The sequence below is a fragment of the Pelophylax lessonae genome (genome assembly GCF_965119305.1).
Source record: "Pelophylax lessonae genome assembly, chromosome: 4".
Taxonomy (NCBI): domain Eukaryota; kingdom Metazoa; phylum Chordata; class Amphibia; order Anura; family Ranidae; genus Pelophylax; species Pelophylax lessonae.
This window is the reverse complement of record NC_138771.1, coordinates 592,332,245-592,352,494: the sequence shown is the minus strand read 5'-3', so window position 1 is coordinate 592,352,494 and position 20,250 is coordinate 592,332,245. Positions and strand designations below refer to the sequence as shown.

At 44.6% G+C, this 20,250-nt stretch overlaps 1 protein-coding gene across 1 annotated transcript in view; it reads right to left on the bottom strand.

The window, feature by feature from the left end:
• Window positions 1-211: 211 nt before the first annotated feature.
• P2RY11 (purinergic receptor P2Y11) overlaps window positions 212-20,250 on the bottom strand; it is a 46,131-nt gene continuing 26,092 nt past the window's right edge. Inside the window, exon 2 of the mRNA XM_082254831.1 lies at window positions 212-1,222. Within this exon, the coding sequence (XP_082110957.1) occupies window positions 236-1,174 (939 nt within the window). The 5' untranslated portion in view covers window positions 1,175-1,222 and the 3' untranslated portion in view covers window positions 212-235. The remainder of the gene's footprint in view (window positions 1,223-20,250) is intronic.

Sequence of the window (20,250 nt, the reverse complement as noted above, 5' to 3'; positions counted from 1 at the left end):
TGAATTTCTTGGGATGTTAGAAGAATCACAGCTATTGGGGGTTATTGGTCACAATAAACAAACGTGGCTGCACAACAATCAGTCACTTTCAAAAAAATTCTCCCGTCTTATCAAGCATATGTCATAATGTCTAGGTTTCATTTTCTTTTTTGACTCATGTCCGTACAATGGACTTCTCTAGTTTTCCCAATGTCCTCAGTACTTTAATACCGGTCTAGTACAATCACCGTTCAGATCAAAGTCGAATGCTCTCAGGTGGTGTCTCTTGTTCCTGTTTTTTACAGCAGCGAAGTTTTTCTCTCACATTGTCCATCACGGATGTATACAACAATGGGTGGATACAAGGATTCAGTGCCACCAGGCCCCGTGTAATCTGAAAAGCGGAATGTAGAAAAGCAGATTGATTGCAATTCTTTGGCCATATTCTGCTTGCAAGGTTCATGTTCCTCAGAATGTGGTAGGGCAGGAAGGAGATGGTGTATAGTAACACTACCACACAAACCATGGTTACCACTTTTCTCTTTTCCCTTGATTCCAGTCCATGGCTTTTCCATACACCTCGAGCTATGCCTGTATAGGATATAAGAGTGATGATAAATGGAAGGCCACAGCCAAAGCCAGCAAGAAACAGGCTGTATGGAAAGTATGACTTGAGTTGGCTGTTCAGTGCCGTTCCTAAGCACTCTTTCTGGTGTCCCTCTTCCTTTAAGGTTGAAAATTCAAACACAGGAGAAGAAATTGCAGCAACTATAAGCCACACTGCCACACTTGCCAGCTTGGCATGTTTACTCTCTACTCTACCCCTGGCATAAAATGGGTACACAACTCCAATGCAGCGGTTGACACTGATGCAGGTGATAAAGAATATGCTTCCATAAAGGTTACAATGGAAAAGAAATCGTTCCACTTTACAAAGGGCAACACCAAAGATCCAATTTTTTTTCATTGAGTAGTAGGCCACCAGAAGAGGCAGAGACAAGGCGTAGGCCAAGTCACTCACAGCAAGGTTGAGAGAGAAGATAATTCCGGCATGACGGTTCTTGGATCCTCCTGGTCCTAGCAGCCAGATGGCAAAACCATTTCCTAGCACTGCTAAAACAAACTCCACCGTGTACACTGGAGCCAGGAAAGTAGTTTGAACATAAGCAAAGGAAAAGCTGCAGTTCTGCGCCATAGATGAATGCTCCTCAGAAAAAATTATCTGGATCGTTAGTGGTGAGACCTGAAATAAAGAGAAATACATGTTACTCTATCATAAAATCATACAAGTATAATTTAACAAACAAAAGTAAGGTGATGCAACCCTGCAAATTGAAGAGATATTTTGAGCAGACAGGTCCACGATCCACAGCCACACAACTGTAACAATATAATCCAAAACGGAGGTCTGCAACTCTGTATGATGCTCTTAAAATCTTCCTTTATTGACTACTCCACAGTAAACACAGCCTCAATACAGAGAAGTTTACACTTAATGTGTGTAACATCCTCCTGAAGAAGTGGGTATACCGTGAAACATGTCGAGGTTGCGCATTTTTTCAAGTTTGAAAATCCACCACAGGATTGTAAAATTCATACTGTATATGTATATGTATTACATTATTCGGAGTACATGGTAACACTGATCATATCCACATCATTGTCAAAAATTGTAGATTTTACTAGTGTCTATTGTTGAGTACGGTACCTTGAAAGTCCCACACACCCCCCCCCCTCTTTTGTTGTTTCTCCCCCCCCCCCCCCTCATTGACCACTTGGGAGGTTGGTCTTGGGTATCCCTGAACCCCCAAAATTTCAGAGAAGTTTACACATTTCAGCCTGAATCGGTCGTAGTACTAACATGAACAAGGCAGATTCAGGCTAAAAACATGTCAACTTCTCTGTATTTCTGCTGTGTTTACTGTGGCGTAGTCAATGAAGGAAGTTTTTAAGAACATCATACTGAGTTGCAGACCTCCTATTTGGATTATACAAATATAATTTCCTCTAAAATATTGCACCAACGTATTACACAGATCTCTACAGAACAGATAGCACCATTCACCTGCCCAAGAGGAGCATACAGTCTAGCACACATACAGTATATTACCAAAAGTATTGAGACACCTGTATTTACACGCACATGAACTTTAATGGCATCCAAGTCCATAGGGTTCATTTTTGAGTTGGCCCACCCTTTACAGCTATAACAGCTTCAAATCTTCTGGGAAGGCTGTCCACAAGGTTTAGGAGTGTGTCTATGGGAATGTTTGACCATTCTTCCAGAAGAGAATTTATAAGGTCAGGCACTGATGTTGGAGAGAGGAAAGAGGGGCACACGGGAAGGGGGGGGGTCAGAAGCAGGCAGAACAGGGAGGAGGATCGGTGTCCGAGAATAAATTACAGGAATGATGCCCTGTGTCTGGGTCTCTCCCTGCAGCAGGAGAAAGCTGGCAGGAGGGGGAGAAACTGGCTTTCAGCTGCTGCAGAGTGCCCAGGGCTTCCTTCTGTAATTGTCCCTCCGCCCGCCCGATTCTCTGTGCTGTTGGGGCTCCCCCATGTGCCAGGGCTCCCTGCAGGTGGACTGGTGATCCCCCCTATCAGCGGCCCTGACCATATATCTCACAGGCAGCAAAAAATGGCCTGGTCATTAAGGGGGAAAATCTTCCGGTCCAGAAGTGGTAAAGTAAAACTGAGGGGAAAACTTCTCAATTTGAAAAGAAAAAGGTAGGGTTATAATCCCTGACAGATTTTTTTTCTCTGCGTCTCATTCCCCTTCATTTATTGTCCTATAACAACAACATGCTTTCTATTCTACTTCTGATGACCACTCAGAATTTGAGATGTATGAATCTGCCTGAGGTCATCATACATGTGACAATCTGTGCAATGAACTTTAGATTTGCCAAAACAAAGTAAAATGAGGAACTACCCACTCTATCCAATCAGGCAGACCTTTGCACTACATAGTTGTTGGCAAATCTACAGGAGATTATACAGATTGTAACATGCAGTGCTGTATTTTGGCCTAGGCCAACAAGGCCCAGGCCTAGGGCGGCATTTTGCAGGGGGGCAGCAAAAAAAGCCGCCCCTCTCCACCTGAGACACTTTTGGCCACTGGTTTCTAGAGCCACCTCTCTCACCCCCTTCTCTCTCTCTCTCTCTCTCTCTCCCCTCCTCTCTCTCACCCCTCCTTTCTCTCTCCCCCCTCTAACACCCCCTCTCTCTCTCACACCCCCCCTCTCTCTCACACCCCCTCTCTCTCTCTCACACCCCCCCTCTCTCAACCCCCCCTCACCCCCTCTCTTTCTTTCTCTCTCTCTCATTCTCTCTCTCCCCCCTCTCTCATCCCCCTCTCTCCCTCACCCACCCCCTCTCTCTCTCTCTCTCTCTCTCTCTCTCTCTCTCTCTCATCCCCCCCTCTCTCTAAGGGGAGGAGTGGGGCAAATTTACATAGGAGTCGAAAGAAGGGGGGGCGCCCAATTTTAGTGTTGCCTAGGGCAGCACAAAACCAAAATACACCACTGGTAACGTGTACATGGTAGCAAAGCTGCCCCATTCAGGTGAACGGGTCGCATTCATTGGGTAGTACTGCCCAGTGCCCACCAAGCATGACAGCAGCTAGAATTTGTGCTATGCCACAATGCCAAGCTTTGCATGCCCACCATGTAAACTCTGCCTGCTGCCTTTTCAGCTTAACCACTTCAGCCCCAGAAGGTTTACCCCCCTTCATCACCAGGCCATTTTTGCGAAACGGCACTGTGTTATTTTAACTGACAATTGCATGGTCATGGGATGCTGTACCCAAATAAAATTGATGTCCTTTTTCCCCCACAAATAGAGCTTTCTTTTGGTGGTTTTTGATCACCTCTGCGATTTTTATTTTTTGCGCTAAAAACAAAAAAAGACTGACAATTTTGAAAAAAAAAAAAAACAATATTTTTTACTTTCTGCTATAAAACACATCCAATCAAAAAAATGTAAAAAATCAAATTACTTTATCAGTTTAAGCCGATATGTATTTTGCTACATATTTTTGGTAAACAAAAAAAAAAAAAAAAAACCCCCAATAAGCATATATTGATCGGTTTGCGCAAAAGTTATAGCGTCTACAAACTATAGGATATTCTTATAGAATTTATTTTTTTTACTAGTAATGGCGGTGATCAGCGATTTTTAGTGGGACTGCGACATTGAGGCGGTCAAATAGGACACCTACCTGACATCTTTGACACTTTTGGGGACCAGTGACACCAACACAGTGATCAGTGCTAGAAAAAAATGCACTGTCACTGTATTAATGACACTGGCAGGGAAGGGGTTTAACATTAGGGGCGATCAAAGGGTTAAATGTGCTCCTTAACTGTGTGTGGGGAATGCTGTGACTGGAGGAAAACAGAGAACGGTGTTCCTGCTTAGCAGAATCACAATATCTCCATCTTCCTCCTTCACAGAACAGGGGTCTGCCTTGTTTACATAGGTAGACCGCCGTCCTGCCTCTCCTGTTAACGATCGGTGGGTCTCGGCGGCCGTCGCGGCTGCCGGATCCACTGATTGGCTCCCGCTGGGTCCAATCAGACCCACTGCAAGAAATCACGTACCTTTACTTGATTTTGCGCAGGAGGCGCCGCCCTGCCACAATATATCTGCAGGGGGCTACAGAGGTCCTTCAAGGGTTAGTGTATCTTGGAGCACCTACAGTATATATGCCAGTATATAATTGCTTGAAATTCTTTGTGTGGCATTGCCAGGTCATCCAAAATCCCTTTTCCTGTAAACTAGATTAGTCACAGGACATCCTGCCAGTCAAGTGACATGGGCTATTGTTCAGCTGTCTAAATGCCCGAGTAATATATAAAAGATTTCCTGTCGCCAACATGAGCCAAGGAACACAACAGTCATAGTATGGGAAACAAGACCCCTGCCTTCATATATAAACTCTTCAGTAAAGTTCTTTATTTATTTATTATACTTACAATGTATCCAACTGAACATGTAGCCCTGTGTTACAAGGCTTCTGCTATAACTACCCACATTCAATATGTACAGACACTATATACAGTGTATATATATATATACACATACACACTCACCAGCCACTTTATTAGGTACACCTGTTCAATTGCCTGGTAACACAAATTGCTAATCAGCCAATCACATGGCAGAAACTCAATGCATTTAGGCATCTGGACATGGTGAAGACGACTTGCCCAAGTTCAAACCGAGCATCAGAATGGGGAAGAAAGGGGATTTAAGTGACTTTGAATGTGGCATGGTTGTTGGTGGCAGACGGGCTGGTCTGAGTATTTAAAAAACTGCTGATCTGCTGGGATTTTCACGCACAACCATCTCTTGGGTTTACAGAGAATGCTCCAAAAAAGAGAAAATATCCAGTGAGTGGCAGTTTTGTGGAAGAAAATGCCTTGTTGATGTCAGAGGAAAATGGGCAGACTGGTTCCAGATGATAGAAAGGTAACAGTAACTCAAATAACAACTCGTTACAACAAAGGTATGCAGAATACCATTTCTGAATGCACAACAGATTGAAATTTGAAGCAGATGGGCTACAGCAGCAGAAGACCACACCGGATGCCACTCCTGTCAGCTAAGAACAGGAAACTGAGGCTACAATTTGCACAGGCTCACCAAAATTGGACCATAGAAGATTGGAAAAAACGTTGCCTGGTCTGATGAGTCTCGATCTAAGCTGTGACATTTAGATGGTAGGGTCAGACAACAACATGAAAGCATGGATCCATCCTGCCTTGTATCAATAATTCTGGCTGGTGGTGGTGGTGTAATGGTGTGGGGGATTTTTTCTTGGCACACTTTGGGTCCCTTAGAACCAATAGAGCATCATTTAAACGCCACGGCCTACCTGAGTATTGGTGCTGCTGACCATGTCCATCCCTTTATGACTACAGTGTACCCATCTTCTGATGGCTCCTTCCAGCAGGATAATACACCGTGTCACAAAGCTCCAATTATCTCACCACTGGTTTCTTGAACATGACAATGAGGTCACTGTACTCTAATGGAGCACCTTTGGGATGTGGTGGAATGGGAGATTGGCATCATGAATGTGTTACCGACAAATCTGCAGCAACTGCGTGATGCTATCATGTCACTATGGACCAAAATCTCTGAGGAATGTTTCCCACACCTTGTTGAATCTATGCCATGCAGAAGTAAGACAGTTCTGAAGACAAAAGGGGGTCCAACCCGGTACTAGCAAGGTGTATCTAAGTGGCTGTTGAGTGTATATATATATATCTATAAAAGATTCCAAAGACTAAACTTCTGGTAATCAAAATGTATTAAACAATTAATGAGTGGAACAAAATTTGTAACAAATTTTGACCACTTCGCCTCTTACCCCTGTTCACCCCCTATGGACCAGAGAAATTCTTATAATTCTGCTATGGACTTGTTTATTCAGCGATAACTTTGTCTATACTTAAGACAGGGGTGCCCAACCCTATGAAGAGTGAAGACCACTTACTGTATGGGATTTGGTAACTGGTTGTGGGCCACAATAAACTATGTGGTTTTACTGCCCCCCCAAAAGCAATTGTAAACGATCCTAAGCCCCCTATAAGGGCTGCTTTCACACTGAAATTCTGCAGTTTACCCACACCATGGATGCAGCGCACTGCACCTGTGGCTTTCCCGCGGGTTAACCATAGACTTCCATTACATCTTGAATTACTTTCTGAAAGCACATCAAACCTGCATTCAGGAGTTTTGGTTCGCTTTCAGAAAGCACATCAAACCTGCAGGATATAATAGAAGTCTAGGGTTCAGTGCGGCTAATAGGAACGCAGGAAAAAGGGAGGTGCACCTGCAGATCAGTGTGAAAGCAGCCTAATAATGGGCTAAAATCCCCATTGCAAAAATGCAGTATATGTAATGTTTAATTCACTTTCCTTCTTTTCCTCATCCAACTTCCGCTGGCAGCAGTCTTCAGGCTGCTAGAAAGGTCCAAGGTGAAGTACACTTGGTATCACTCCACCTGGGACAGGAGCCGGCCCTACAGAGGAAACATCAGCTTATGTAGCTCCTGCTTCCTCCTCTGCTGCCTGCTTCCTCCGCTGCCTGCTTCTTCCTCTGCTGCCTGCTTTCTCCTCTGCTGCCTGCTTCCTCCGCTGCTGCCTGCTTCCTCCGCTGCCTGCTTCCTCCTCTGCTGCCTGCTTCCTCCTCTGCTGCCTGCTTCCTCTTCTGCTGCCTGCTTCCTCCTCTGCTGCCTGCTTCCTCCTCTGCTGCCTGCTTCCTCCTCTGCTGCCTGCTTCTTCCTCTGCTGCCTGCTTCCTCCTCTGCTGCCTGCTTCCTTCTCTGCTGCCTGCTTCCTCCTCTGCTGCCTGCTTCCTCCTCTGCTGCCTGCTTCCTCTTCTGCTGCCTGCTTCCTCCTCTGCTGCCTGCTTCCTCTGCTGCCTGCTTCCTCCTCTGCTGCCTGCTTCGTCCGCTGCCTGCTTCCTCCTCTGCTGCCTGCTTCCTCCTCCACTGCCTGCTTCCTCCGCTGCCTGCTTCCTCCTCTGCTGCCTGCTTCCTCCGCTGCTGCCTGCTTCCTCTGCTGCCTGCTTCCTCCGCTGCCTGCTTCCTCCTCTGCTGCCTGCTTCCTCCTCTGCTGCCTGCTTCCTCTGCTGCCTGCTTCCTCCTCCAGCACTATCTCCATGCACCTGGTCAGCAACCCATTGATCATGATCAGTGTTTGCTGACCCGCCATCTTAGAGCATGGGCATGTGCTTCCCTGGTTTGAGGCCACATCAGAGGGCTCAGTGGGCTTTGGGTTGAGCATCCCTGGCTTAAAGAGGAAGTAAACTCCCCTTGTTTGTTTGTACCTATAGGTAAGCCTATAATAAGGCTCACCTATATATAGGTACTGTAATTATCTCCCAAACTTGCACCGTTTAGGAGATTTTTACTGTATACTGCACTGATTGCGCCATCGGCGCATGTGCTCTGAAGGAATGGCTGCCTGTGCCATTTCTTTAGGGCTTGTGCGGCTCCCGCGTGCTTGTACGGGAGTGATGTCATCGCGGCTCTAACCAATCACAGCACCGGTGCTCACGAACCCAAAAGAAACATCGGGGAACATGTTGGCCATGTCAGTGGTGTGAAGGCGCTGTTGCAGGGCTATGTTCTAAGGTAAGTATTTCATAATGAGCTAGTATGCGATGCATACTAGCTCATTATGCCTTTGTGTTGCAGGTTGTTTGTTTTTTTTCTTCACGGGGGTTTACAATCTTTTTAAGATAACAAGGTAACACATACAGTATATTGGTTTTTTGAGCACAAACAAGGCTTTCTTTTCAAGATATTGTCTTGCAACAATCTTTTTTTTTTTGCTTTTTGTTTCGTAATCCATGTAACAAAACTAAACAAAATGCACTTTCTTTTTTATTTTTTTTATTTTGAGCAGTGTTAATTTAAAAATAAATAGTGATACTGCAGTTAAAAGGTTTTCTGTAATTCGTGTTTAAAATGACACCAAAGTTAAGATTCTGCTACAAAGCATTGCAAAGTTATTTACAGTACAAATGAAATAAAGTGTTATTTTTTTCACAATTTGTTTTTTTTTTTTAAATGTGAAACATGTAAACTTGTTAAAGATGTAAAAATAGTAACAAATAAAAAAATTTAAAAATTTATGCCAACCCGACCCGACCTGGACCTAGTAGTTCTCCCCCGCCTTGTGTCTTTATGCCCCATGTTGGCACGGTGTCCATCGTAGCATTTGCAGTGGCAAAGCAATGTAGGACTGGCCATAATAGGGAGTACTATGATGCAGTTGGCCAGCTTAAGTATGTACTGCAATAGGTGTGAAGTAAATATCCCTGTTTTTCATTGCATAGTTTGCTGGGAAGGGTTTAAAGCCGCGTGCAGAGGGTCCATCCAGAATGTGTAGTAAAGAGCACCTGTCACTACCTATTGCTATCACAAGAAATGTTTACATTACTTTTGATAACAATAAAAAAGTCTATATGTACAGTGTAAAAAAAATAAATAAAAAATATGTATATTTAAAGTGCCCCCCCCGCACTCACATGCAAGGGCTAATGCATACGTCAGTCCAGCATCATATGTAAACAGGGATTGGACCACACATGTGAGGTATCACTTCAAACGTCTGGTCGAGAGCAATGATTTGAGCACCAACTTTCCTCTGTAAATCTAATGTAACCTGTAAAAGCTTTTAAAGTGTTGCCTATGGATAATGTAATTTACATAGTTTGTCTCCGTTCCACGTGTGCGCGTGTAGCACCCTCCTAGATAGGTGCTAGTGTAGGAGTTTATAGTTCTGGTTTCTCTGCTTAACAGCCAGGTAATTATAGGAGCTGTCTGCTTAACAGAGAGCTGTGATTCTTAGATAGAATCTGCCCAGTGTGCTCTGATGCTTCTCATCCTGGCTTGATGTTTCATACTAATCCAATAGTGATAGAGTGTATTGGAAAGTGGGAGGAAACCATGCAGATGAGAGCAGGGGATATCTGTACAGCCCTGGCCAATAGGCATGAGAGGTGCCCAAGTGCATGCAGGGTGACTGTACTTATATCTGAGGTGCACATGTGGCTCCTGGTATTCAGCTGGAGAGCGGAGTCTAGGTGGGGAGGGGGCTGACTCTCCCCAGCGCAGGCTGCCATGTGGCCTCAGATGGTCGACCTGAGGACCAGGAACTGAGAGGCTGAAACCCAGGGACTCTCTTAAGGGCTGTCTGAGGGAGGATGTCCATGAATCTCGTCTGGTATCACGGAGGAAGGTGACTGTGGACAGGGCCTTGTGAGTTCAGACTTTCCACAGGGATCCTAGAGACTGTTGCTACCCTGTTTCCCTGAAAATAAGCCCTATCCCGAAAATAAGGCCTAGCATGATTTTCAGGGATGGCTGCAATATAAGCCCTACCCCGAAAATAAGCCCTAGTAAAATCCTTGTTCAAACATGTAATTGGTTTTATAAAAAGATTATATAATGAGCAATGTGTTTCCTTTTATAAATTACTGTGGAAAATACCTTATTTACAGCGCCGCTGGACGCTCACGTGACCCGCCGGAGATCTTCCCCTCCAGGCTGTCATCAGTGGCCCCTCCCTCTGAAGTGCTTGGAGCGGGGCTGACATCAGCAGGGATCTCAATCCCTCCCTCTGCAGTATTCAGGAGGGTCACATGAGCGCCCAGCAGCGCTGTAAATAAGGTATTTTCCACAATAAAGTTACAAAAGGAGACTCACTGCACATTACATATTTTTTTACAAAATCGATTACATCATTTTACAATTACTTTATCCAAGGTTTATTTTTGGGATTACAGAATGTCATAATGCTGACTCCTGAGCTGACAGGGGACACAAGAACTTTTTTTTTATATTTATATTGTTTTATTACAGGTTTTTTAGAACATAGAGAGGGCTAAATGACACAGCACAAGCACTGTGCTGTCTATCATTCTTTAAAGGATAAGGATATTTATTTATTTATTTTAAGGTTACAATAACTTTAGGATCGTCATTGTACATACCGTAAATAAAAAAGACATCCCCTGTTTTTTGTAGCCAAAATTAATATAAGACCCGGTCTTATTTTCGGGGAAACACAGTAGTAAAATCCCCCTCTTGGTGCTAGAAAGTCAGCGGGTCGGATGTAAGCTAAAGGGGATACTGGCTAGTGTCCTAAAGATACAGAGTTCACTTAAGGCCCGTACACACGTACCGAATGTCGGCCGAACGATCGGCCGTCTTTTGTCCGGTGCTGTCCTGTCGGTTGAAAAGTGCTAAAGACTGCACACGAATTTTGTCGGCCAACAACAGCCGACTGCAGAAGTGATGCCATGTGATGGTTAACTTTCCGTGTGTTTTTTCTTCTCTGAGCATGCCCAGTCTTGCTCATCTGCTGTTTGTCGGCCGAATTCTGTACTGACTGGCGAACGGCCAACAAAAATTTTATACCCGATTCTGTTCGGCCGAAAAGTCGCAGTCGGTTGTCGGAAGCATCATACTAACAAGCCGACAATCGGCTGATTGTTCGGCGGCCGAATATTTACGGCCGACAATCGCTACGTGTGTATGGGCCTTTAGTCTGATGCTAACACAAGCAAAGGACTTATCCTTCCCATGCAAGTGATGCATGGATCAGCAGAAGATCTGCTATTCAGTTCCACTAAAGTGAGGCAAAGTAGGAGTCGTCCTCACCTGTACATAGGTAAATTTGGAGTATCCCAGTAATCCCTCCTCCTATCCAAGTTCTCCAAATAAAACACCAAAAACAAATCCCCTAGACTGGTCATTGAAGACAACCAGCAAAAAAGTGTGTGTGCACCTGGCAGTCTGTGAAAATACCCGGCATCTGGCAAAAGGATAATCAGATGGAGGCTTAAGATAGTTCTATACTCAGCAGCTCCTATGGCGGCAGTGCTACACACGCAACTTTAAAGCGTGACATGTTTGGTATCTATTTACTCTGCATAACACCATCTTTTAAATGTTACCAAATAATTGGGTATTATATTGTGTATTTTTATGTTAAAATACATGAAGTTGTAAATTTTTCAAAAACAGTGTTTGAAAATCCGTTGCACAAATATCGTGTGATATAAAAAATTGCAGCACCCACAATTTTATTCTCTAGGGCAGGGTTTCTCAGCCAGGATTCAGTGGAACCCTAGGGTTTCTCCTGAGGTTGCTAGGGGTTCCTTGAGCAATGGGCAATTTCTGCCTCTCAGATAAGTTTCCAATGATACCATTGTTCTATTATCTATCTGTAGGGGGTAATTCTTCCCAATGATGACAAGAGTAAGGAGCATTCTTCCCACTGACTGTCACACTAATGTGTCACGAGTTGTAGATTTTAAATTTTTAGCAGGGGTTCCCCGAGACCAGAAATTTATTTCGAGGGTTCCTCTGTGTTGAAATGGTTGAGAAAGGCTGCTCTAGGGCCTCAATACAGATTTTTACATGTGTGTGAGAAGAGTCAGAAAAAGGCCTGGCCTTAAGTTGTTAAAAGACTCGTATTCGCACTCGTATTCCAGTTTAACCTGATAGGAGTTTTTTTTTTTTCTAGATTCATTTTAGCAGCAAAAACAAGCAATTCCTGGCATAACCATGCAAGCCCTAACACTAAACTGATAAGCGTCAGCAGTATACTTGCCCAATGCTGTGCCTCAAGCAGTAGCTCTCACCAAGATCCCAGAGTGCCGAAATCCTGCTGCCAAAATGCCTAGGCAGTGCAAAGCCCTAGAAACAACCTTGGCTTACCAGGCAGAGCTTCTAGTATATGCGCTGCTGATGCTGAGTAAATCAGAAACTTTCAGCTTTTGGTATTTATGTCACAGACGGGTGTGAGTTCTGTTACACAAGTCAGGGAAACAACAGTTTCAGTGTGAGTCGGTCAAATATATGGAGTTCCGTTCAAGAGGTACCCACAGGGGTAAAATGTCACCGCTTTAAAGAAAAGTAAACCTTCTTAAATGATTTGCATGCAGTCACATCCTGTTCTTTTATATCTGCGTTAGGCTTACCAGAAAAAAAAAAAAAATAACTTTAAATAAAATAGGGTTTCCATCCGTCCGGATTTGACGGACAGGATCGGATCGGATGTCGGCGGACATGTCTTCGCTGACATCCGCTGCCCCATAGAGATGCATGGGGCATCCGTTCAGATCTGCCTGAAAAACTGACAGGCGGATCTGAACGGTCCGCATGTGTGAAAGGGGCCTAATTGAACAGGTTGAAGTTAGAAGATTGGCTGCGGTGTACAGCTGCACCAGATTATGCACTCTCCAGATCTAGGAACCCCATTTTTTTTCTTAGAAGTAGGGATCTGCAAACGTTTGTTAAAATCCTGGCAATATACATTGACCACCCAGAGAGGATCGGTGACGGCAGAAAAAGACCAAGTGGTCCATCAAGTTTTCCCCCATTTGTTTAATGATATATACGGTATCTCACAAAAGTGAGTACACCCCTCACAGTTTTGTAAATATTTTATTATATCTTATCATGTGACATCACTGAAGAAATGTCCAAATTTGGCCCAAAGTGTCAATATTTTGTGTGGCCACCATTACTTTCAGCACTGCCTTAACCCTTTTGGGCATGGAGATCACCAGAACTTCACAGGTTGCCACTGGAGTCCTCTTCCACTCCTCCATAACGACATCACGGAGCTGGTGGATGTTAGAGACCCTGCCCTTCTCCACCTTCCATTTGAAGATGCCCCACAGATGCTCAATAGGGTTTAGGTCTGGAGACATGCTTGGCCAGTCTATCACCTTTACCCTTAGCTTCTATAGCAAGCCAGTGGTAGTCTTGGAGGTGTGTTTGGGGTCATTATCATGTTGGAATAAGTCTCCAAAAGGAGGGGATTGTGGTCTGTTTCAGTATGTCACAGAATTTGTTGGCATTCATGGTTTCCTCAATGAACTGTAGCTCCCCAGTGTCGGCAGCACTCATGCAGCCCCAGACCATGACACTCCCACCACCATGCTTGACTGTAGGCAAGACACACTTGTCTTTGTACTCCTCACCTGGTTGCCACCACACACGCTTGAAACCATCTGAACCAAATAAGTTTATCTTGGTCTCATTAGACCACAGGACATGGTTCCAGTAATCATGTCCTTAGTTTGCTTGTCTTGCCTGTTTGCGTGCTTTTTTGTGCATCATCTTTAGAAGAGGCTTCCTTCTAGGACGACAGCCATGCAGACCAATTTGATGTAGTGTGCAGCGTATGGTCTGAGCACTGACAGGCTGACCCCTCCACCCCTTCAACCTCTGCAGCAATGCTGGCATCACTCATACGTCTATTTCCCAAAGACAACCTCTGGATATGACGCTGAGCACGTGCACTCAGCTGCTTTGGTTGACCATGGCGAGGCCTGTTCTGAGTGGAACCTGTCCTGGTAAACCACTGTATGGTCTTGGCCACCATGCTGCAGCTCAGTTTCAGGGTCTTGGCAATCTTCTTAGGCTCCATGTACACGGGACGTTGTAAATGGCCATTTAGGAGCAGTTGGGCGTTTTTTTCAGAAGCCCCTGAACCCACCTACATGTTATCTTATCTATTCCATGTACACAGGGTCATTTACAGTCATTTGCAGGCAGTTGAGTTCAGGGACATTTTGTGGAAAGCAATTATTTGCGTTCAAATGTGTTTTTACCGGCGTTTCAAATGCAAAAACGCGACCGAACGCGGCAGAACGCGATGACCCGCGTTTAGCGTTCGCGTTTTTCTATTTTAAAGGGGAATCATTTTTTTGACCTCTAGTAACGGTTCTAAACGCAAACGCCCACTAAACGCGGGTGCAAACGCGACCTAACGGACGTTTCAAACGTCCTAAAAATTCCAGCATTTAAAGGGACTTTTAACAACGTCCCGTGTACATGGAGCCTTATAGCTGAGGCCATCTTTATGTAGAGCAACAATTCTTTTTTTTCAGATCGTCAGAGAGTTCTTTGCCATGAGGTGCCATATTGAACTTCCAGTGATCAGTATGAGAGTGAGAGCGATAACACCAAATTTAACACACCTGCTCCCAATTCACACCTGAGACCTTGTAACACTAATGACTCACATGACACCAGGGAGGGAAAATGACTAATTGGGCTCAGTTTGGACATTTTCGCTTAGGGGTGTACTCACTTTTGTTGCCAGTGGTTTAGACATTAATGGCTGTGTGTTGAGTTATTTTGAGGGGACAGCAAATCTACACTGTTATACAAGCTGTACACTCACTACTTTACATTGTAGCAAAGTGTCATTTCTTCAGTGTTGTCACATAAAAAGATATAATGGAATATTAACAAAAATGTGAGGGGTGTGCTCGTTTTTGTGAGATAATGTATATATATATATATATATATATATATATATATATATATATATACAGTATATATATATATATATATATATATATATATCTATCAAAGGTGTGCACAGCCAATTGCATTAGGGTGGGGACTCCAAAGCTCAAACACACATGACATTCTCTGCAGCCTTAGCTGTACTGGACAGTGAATGAATGGGAATTGCTCTGTGCTGAGCGGCTTCCTGTTCATTCATAAACTGAAGCATAGTTAACAGTTTACAATGCTTCAGTTATGATTGAACACAGTGAGTGTGTTCACTGTGTTCATTTAGAAAAGGAAGGGGGCGATAAATGACATATTGATTTGTCCCTTCCCACACTCTCCATCCTTAAATGTCCCCCGCAAAGAGCCAGGGGGAGAAGAGGGAAGCCAGCAGCACTGCAGTGGGGGCCCAAAACAGGGGAAAGCCTGGGCAGTAGGGGGAATCAGCACCGCACAGAGTGATTAGGGTTTACCCTGAGTATAGAGCTATGTTTGTCCCAAGTATGTTTGAGTCTGCTTACTATTGACTGACTCACTAGCTCTACTGGAAGTCTATTCCTGGTATCAACTACTCTTTCGGTAAAATACAACTTTCTATGATTCATTTTAAATTTTCCTCCTGCCTTGTACTGATCCATAAAAAGAAATTCCAATGCACTGTTCCAAATGCACACATTCCTGTGAAAGTGACTGTATGTCTAATTGGGTGCTGAAGCGGGCACCGGCTGGAACCCTGAGCAGTCACAATGAGGAATGTCACCAGCACACCATGGGTTTCCAAAAAATGGGTCCAAAGCTTTATCAGCAATCACATCATTACAGCAAACAGCATTTTAGAGCCTAGAAGGACCCCTTCATCAGGAGTGGTCACATGCCTGATGAAGGGGTCCTGTGAGGCTCCGAAACTTTGCTGTAATGATGTGATTGCTGAATAAAGCTTTGGACCCCTTATTTGGAGGCCCATGGTGTGCTGGTGACATTCCTCCTTCTGATCCATAAAAAAGGATGCAATGTGGATGTTCCCTGACCTTCCCAGAAGTTTGTCCCCAGCAATTTTTATAATATATAATTATATATAGGTATCTTGTACTTTACTCCATGCCCCACATTTTTAGCTGTTCCTTTTGGTTGTTAAAAATAAGAATAGGAATGTTAGTAATGTCCTTTATCCCTGTTGAAAATATATTTTTTTTCTGTAAGATATTAAATGCTGTGCCCCTACAGTTTTTTTTTTTTTTAAATAAAACTATTTTAACGCATAAATTGTGCAGAAGTACACAAGTACATTCCCAAAAGATTTGGGATGCTCAGATTTCCCACAATCCCTCAAGCAGCCAGTGATGTCACCCCTGCCTGAGTGCGCACCAAAAGATACAGTATGTATACCACTCAACGTGAGCAACTTATCACAGACCCCGCTGCAAAAATCCCTCAGTGCTGGCTTTCAGGAGCCCTGTCTATACAAGGTGCTGGTTGGAAGTATTACCATACGTGGTTTATTTTACCATTGCTGAAATCTGTTTGATATGTGAGATTAATGTAAATCAGGAAGGTATGTGGTAGATACTAACAAGCAGACCTGTTTGCACTTTTACTGTTCCATTGTTGGTGTTTTCTCTTTCTGAAAGCTTCTGGGAGATCTTTTCACATATTGGAGTACTGTACATGCTTTATGTGCTCATACATTCCACACATGACTACCAAAAGTCACACCTTGGTCTTAGATCTACAGACAAACTTTTTACCCTAAAGCAGGGGTCTGCAAACTTTTCATTTCGAGGGCCACATTGTATAATTTACACATACTCAGAAGCCAAAGAAAATAATTTATAAATAAATTTGCAGCAGCGGAAAAGAATAAAATTTGCCAGGCTGCTGGAAGCGGGGCTGGATTGTGCACCTCTATCCTCCTCTTGCAGATAAATGCTGCAGCCTCATGCAGCTAGTTTAAATTCCAATGTGAATTGGGACCTTACATCTGTGTCCCCATCAGAGTCTCTCTGCACATTTATGTCCCCATCACTCATCAGCGATTCCCTGCAAATTGGTGTCCCTATCATAGCCCCCCACACATTTGTGTCCCCATCACCTATCAGAGGATCTCCGCAAATTGGTGTCTCTTTTAGTGCCCCTCTGGATATTTGTGTGCCCATCAGAACCCCCCCCCCCCCCACATTTGTGTGCCCATCAAAGCCTCCCGTGCACATTTGTATGCCCATCAGTGTCTTCCAGCACATTTGTGTCATCCTCAGTGCCATAACATCCCCCTCACAACTGTGTCCCCTTCAGTCCCCATCACAGCTATCAAACCCCAACAATTGTGTCTCCTTCAGGGCCACAACCCCCCCCCCACCACCACCACCACTGTTTCCTCTTCAGTGCCATAAACCCCCCAACCACCACCACTGTTTCCTCTTTAGTGCCATCAACCCCTCCAACACCATCACTGTTTTCTCTTCAGTGCCACCAAACCCCCCCCCCGCCACCACCACCACTGTTTCCTCTTCAGTGCCATCAACCCCTCCAACACCATCACTGTTTTCTCTTCAGTGCCACCAAACCCCCCCCCCCCACCACCACCACTGATTCCTCTTCAGTGCCATCAACCCACCACCACCACCACTGTTTCCTCTTCAGTGCCATCAACCCCCCCCCCCCACCACCACCACTGTTTCCTCTTCAGTGCCATCAACCCCCCCTCCCCCCTCCCACCACTGTTTCCTCTTCAGTGCCATCAACCCACCACCACCACCACTGTTTCCTCTTCAGTGCCATCAACCACCCCCCCCCCCCACCACCACCACTGTTTCCTCTTCAGTGCCATCAACCCACCACCACCACCACTGTTTCCTCTTCAGTGCCATCAACCCCCCCCCCCCCACCACCACCACTGTTTCCTCTTCAGTGCCATCAACCCCACCACCACCACCACTGTTTCCTCTTTAGTGTCGTCAAACCCCCACCACCACCACTGTTTTCTCTTCAGTGCCATCAACCCCCCACCACCACTGTTCAGTGCCATTAACAACCCCCACCCCCCCACCACCACCACCACTGTTTCCTCTCTAGTGCCATCAGTCCCCCACCACCACCACCACTGGTTCCCCTTCAGTGCCATCAATCCCCCACCACCACCACTTGTTCCTCTTCAGTGCCATCAATCCCCCCACCCACAACTATGTCCCCCTTCAGTGCCATTAAACAGAGCCAATTCATCCGCATGCTGCACATTTGTTTCCTCCCCATCAGTCTCCCCATACTTTACTGCTTTATAGTGCGTCTCAGTGCAGATCTTCTGCACCTGCTGGTCTTCCACCCCCCCCCCCCCCCGCTGTTACACAGGCATGCTGTATGTAAAATTACTGCGCTAAAGGACACCAATGTAAACAGCGGGGCAGGAGGTGGGAGGTGCAGCCAGTCCGCATTGGTTGAGGCCTAGAAGCCGGGAGTGGTTATGAGACCTGTGCTGCGTACTGCTGGGGTGGGGTGAGTATGCATCACAAGTTTCGCAATCCAACAAAGTTTTATCAGAGAGACTGCAGCAAGTCTGATGACTCTAGCTGCGGGCCAGTGAAAACATTCTAGCGAGCCGGATGTGGCCCGCGGGCCATACTTTGGAGACCCCTGCCCTAGAGGAACCCCTTGAAATTGTTTTCAAGTCTTGCGAAACCCCTACTAAAAATCAATTCATAGAAACATAGAAAAGTGATGGTAGAAAAAGACCAAGTGGTCCATTGAGTCTCCCCGTTTTTTTGTTTTTTTAATACATGTTTTGTTTGGTTAGGTTTTTTTTTTTTTGTTTAGTTTTTTTTTAGTATTGATCTATGTTTGTCCCAAGCATGTTTTAAACCACTTTCTGTTGACTGGCTCACTACCTCTGCTGGAAGTCTATTTTAAGCATTAACTACCCTTTCAGTAAAATAATGTTTTCTAAGATTAGTTTTGAACTTTCCTCCAGTTAGTTTGAGGTTGTCCCCTTGTTCTTGATCTTGGTTTCATATTGAAAATACTAAACCGTTTTTACTTTCTTGATGTATTTAAAGGTTTCAAAGATGTCTCCGTTTTCTCTTCTTTCCCCCAGACAGCACATATTATAGCCAATACACACGATCAGAATATCGTACAAAAATACCGCTTTTGAAGTGATTGTATGATAATCTGATCACTAGTACACAGCTTTCATCCAAAATTATGGGACAAACATGAAAGATTTTCTCAGTAAAGTTTTTGTCCAAAAATACAATACAATACATCACTTCCAAATTTTTATTCTGTCATACGAGAATTTTCATACTTTAGTAACCTATTCGTTTTCGATATGGAGACTAGCATGCAAAAAAAAAAAACAAAACAGACTATCATTCATCCAATAATATTATTGTGTGTACTAGGCTTAAGTTCCTCAAGTCTCTCCTGATTTGTTTTATCCCCCAGACCTTTCACCATTTTTTACCTGTCTCTGGACTCGTTCTATCTTATCAATAACTTTGTGTAGGTGAGGTCTCCAGGCTGGACATGGTATTCTAAATGAAGTCTCACCAAAGATCTAAATAGGGGAATCAGGACCTCCTTCCTCCTGCTGGTGACCCCTCTAGTGATGAATCCTAGAATTCTTTTTGCTTTTCATTGGGGGTCAGTGGAAAAATGCCCTTTAATTTAGTGGTCAGTGGAAAGAATCCCCTCTTACAGTAGTGGTCATAATGCCACCCTTACAGAGAACTTAAAAGATCATTGGTGTCATGCTGCTCAAATGGCAATTGGCCCCTAATTAAGCAGGCACCACCACATGGGAGGACAATCAACCCAGCTCAAGAAACCTCTAGCAACCTCTGGTGCAAGCCTGGTTGAGAATGGCTGGTCTATAGGATAACGTTGTATGAGGCTATTTATGAGTTGAGGACTGCTATTAGAGACTGGTTAGGTGTTAAAGGAGATGTACAGCCAAAGCTGGTTTGGCTTTACATCTCCTATGGATCACAGAAGTGCAGTTTGTTCTGCACTCCTGTGACCCATTTTCAGCACTCCTCTGATCCACCAGATCCCTGGACCAACACGAGGCTCAGCCTCTCAGTGAGCCGCTGAGAGGCTGAGCCGGCTGCTTCACCCCCTCCACAGCCCAGCGCTCCAATGAGCGAGGAGGGGGCAGAGCAGAGAGCTGTTGGCTGACAGAGGAGCTCATGGAGGTGTGAGAAGCGAGCGATCGGTGGTGTTCAATCGCTCAGTTCTCAGTGTAGAGGCACCGAGGAATAGATGCAGTATCCACCTTGGTAAGTATAATTCTGAAAAAAAAAAAACAGAAACCCATACTTCTCTTTTAAAGCGTATATAAAGCCACAACTTATTTATGCGGATACAGTACAGAAGATTTATAACACTTGTCAGGTTTTTATTGCTTGTACAGTAAAACCTTAGATTGTAAACATAATTGGTTCC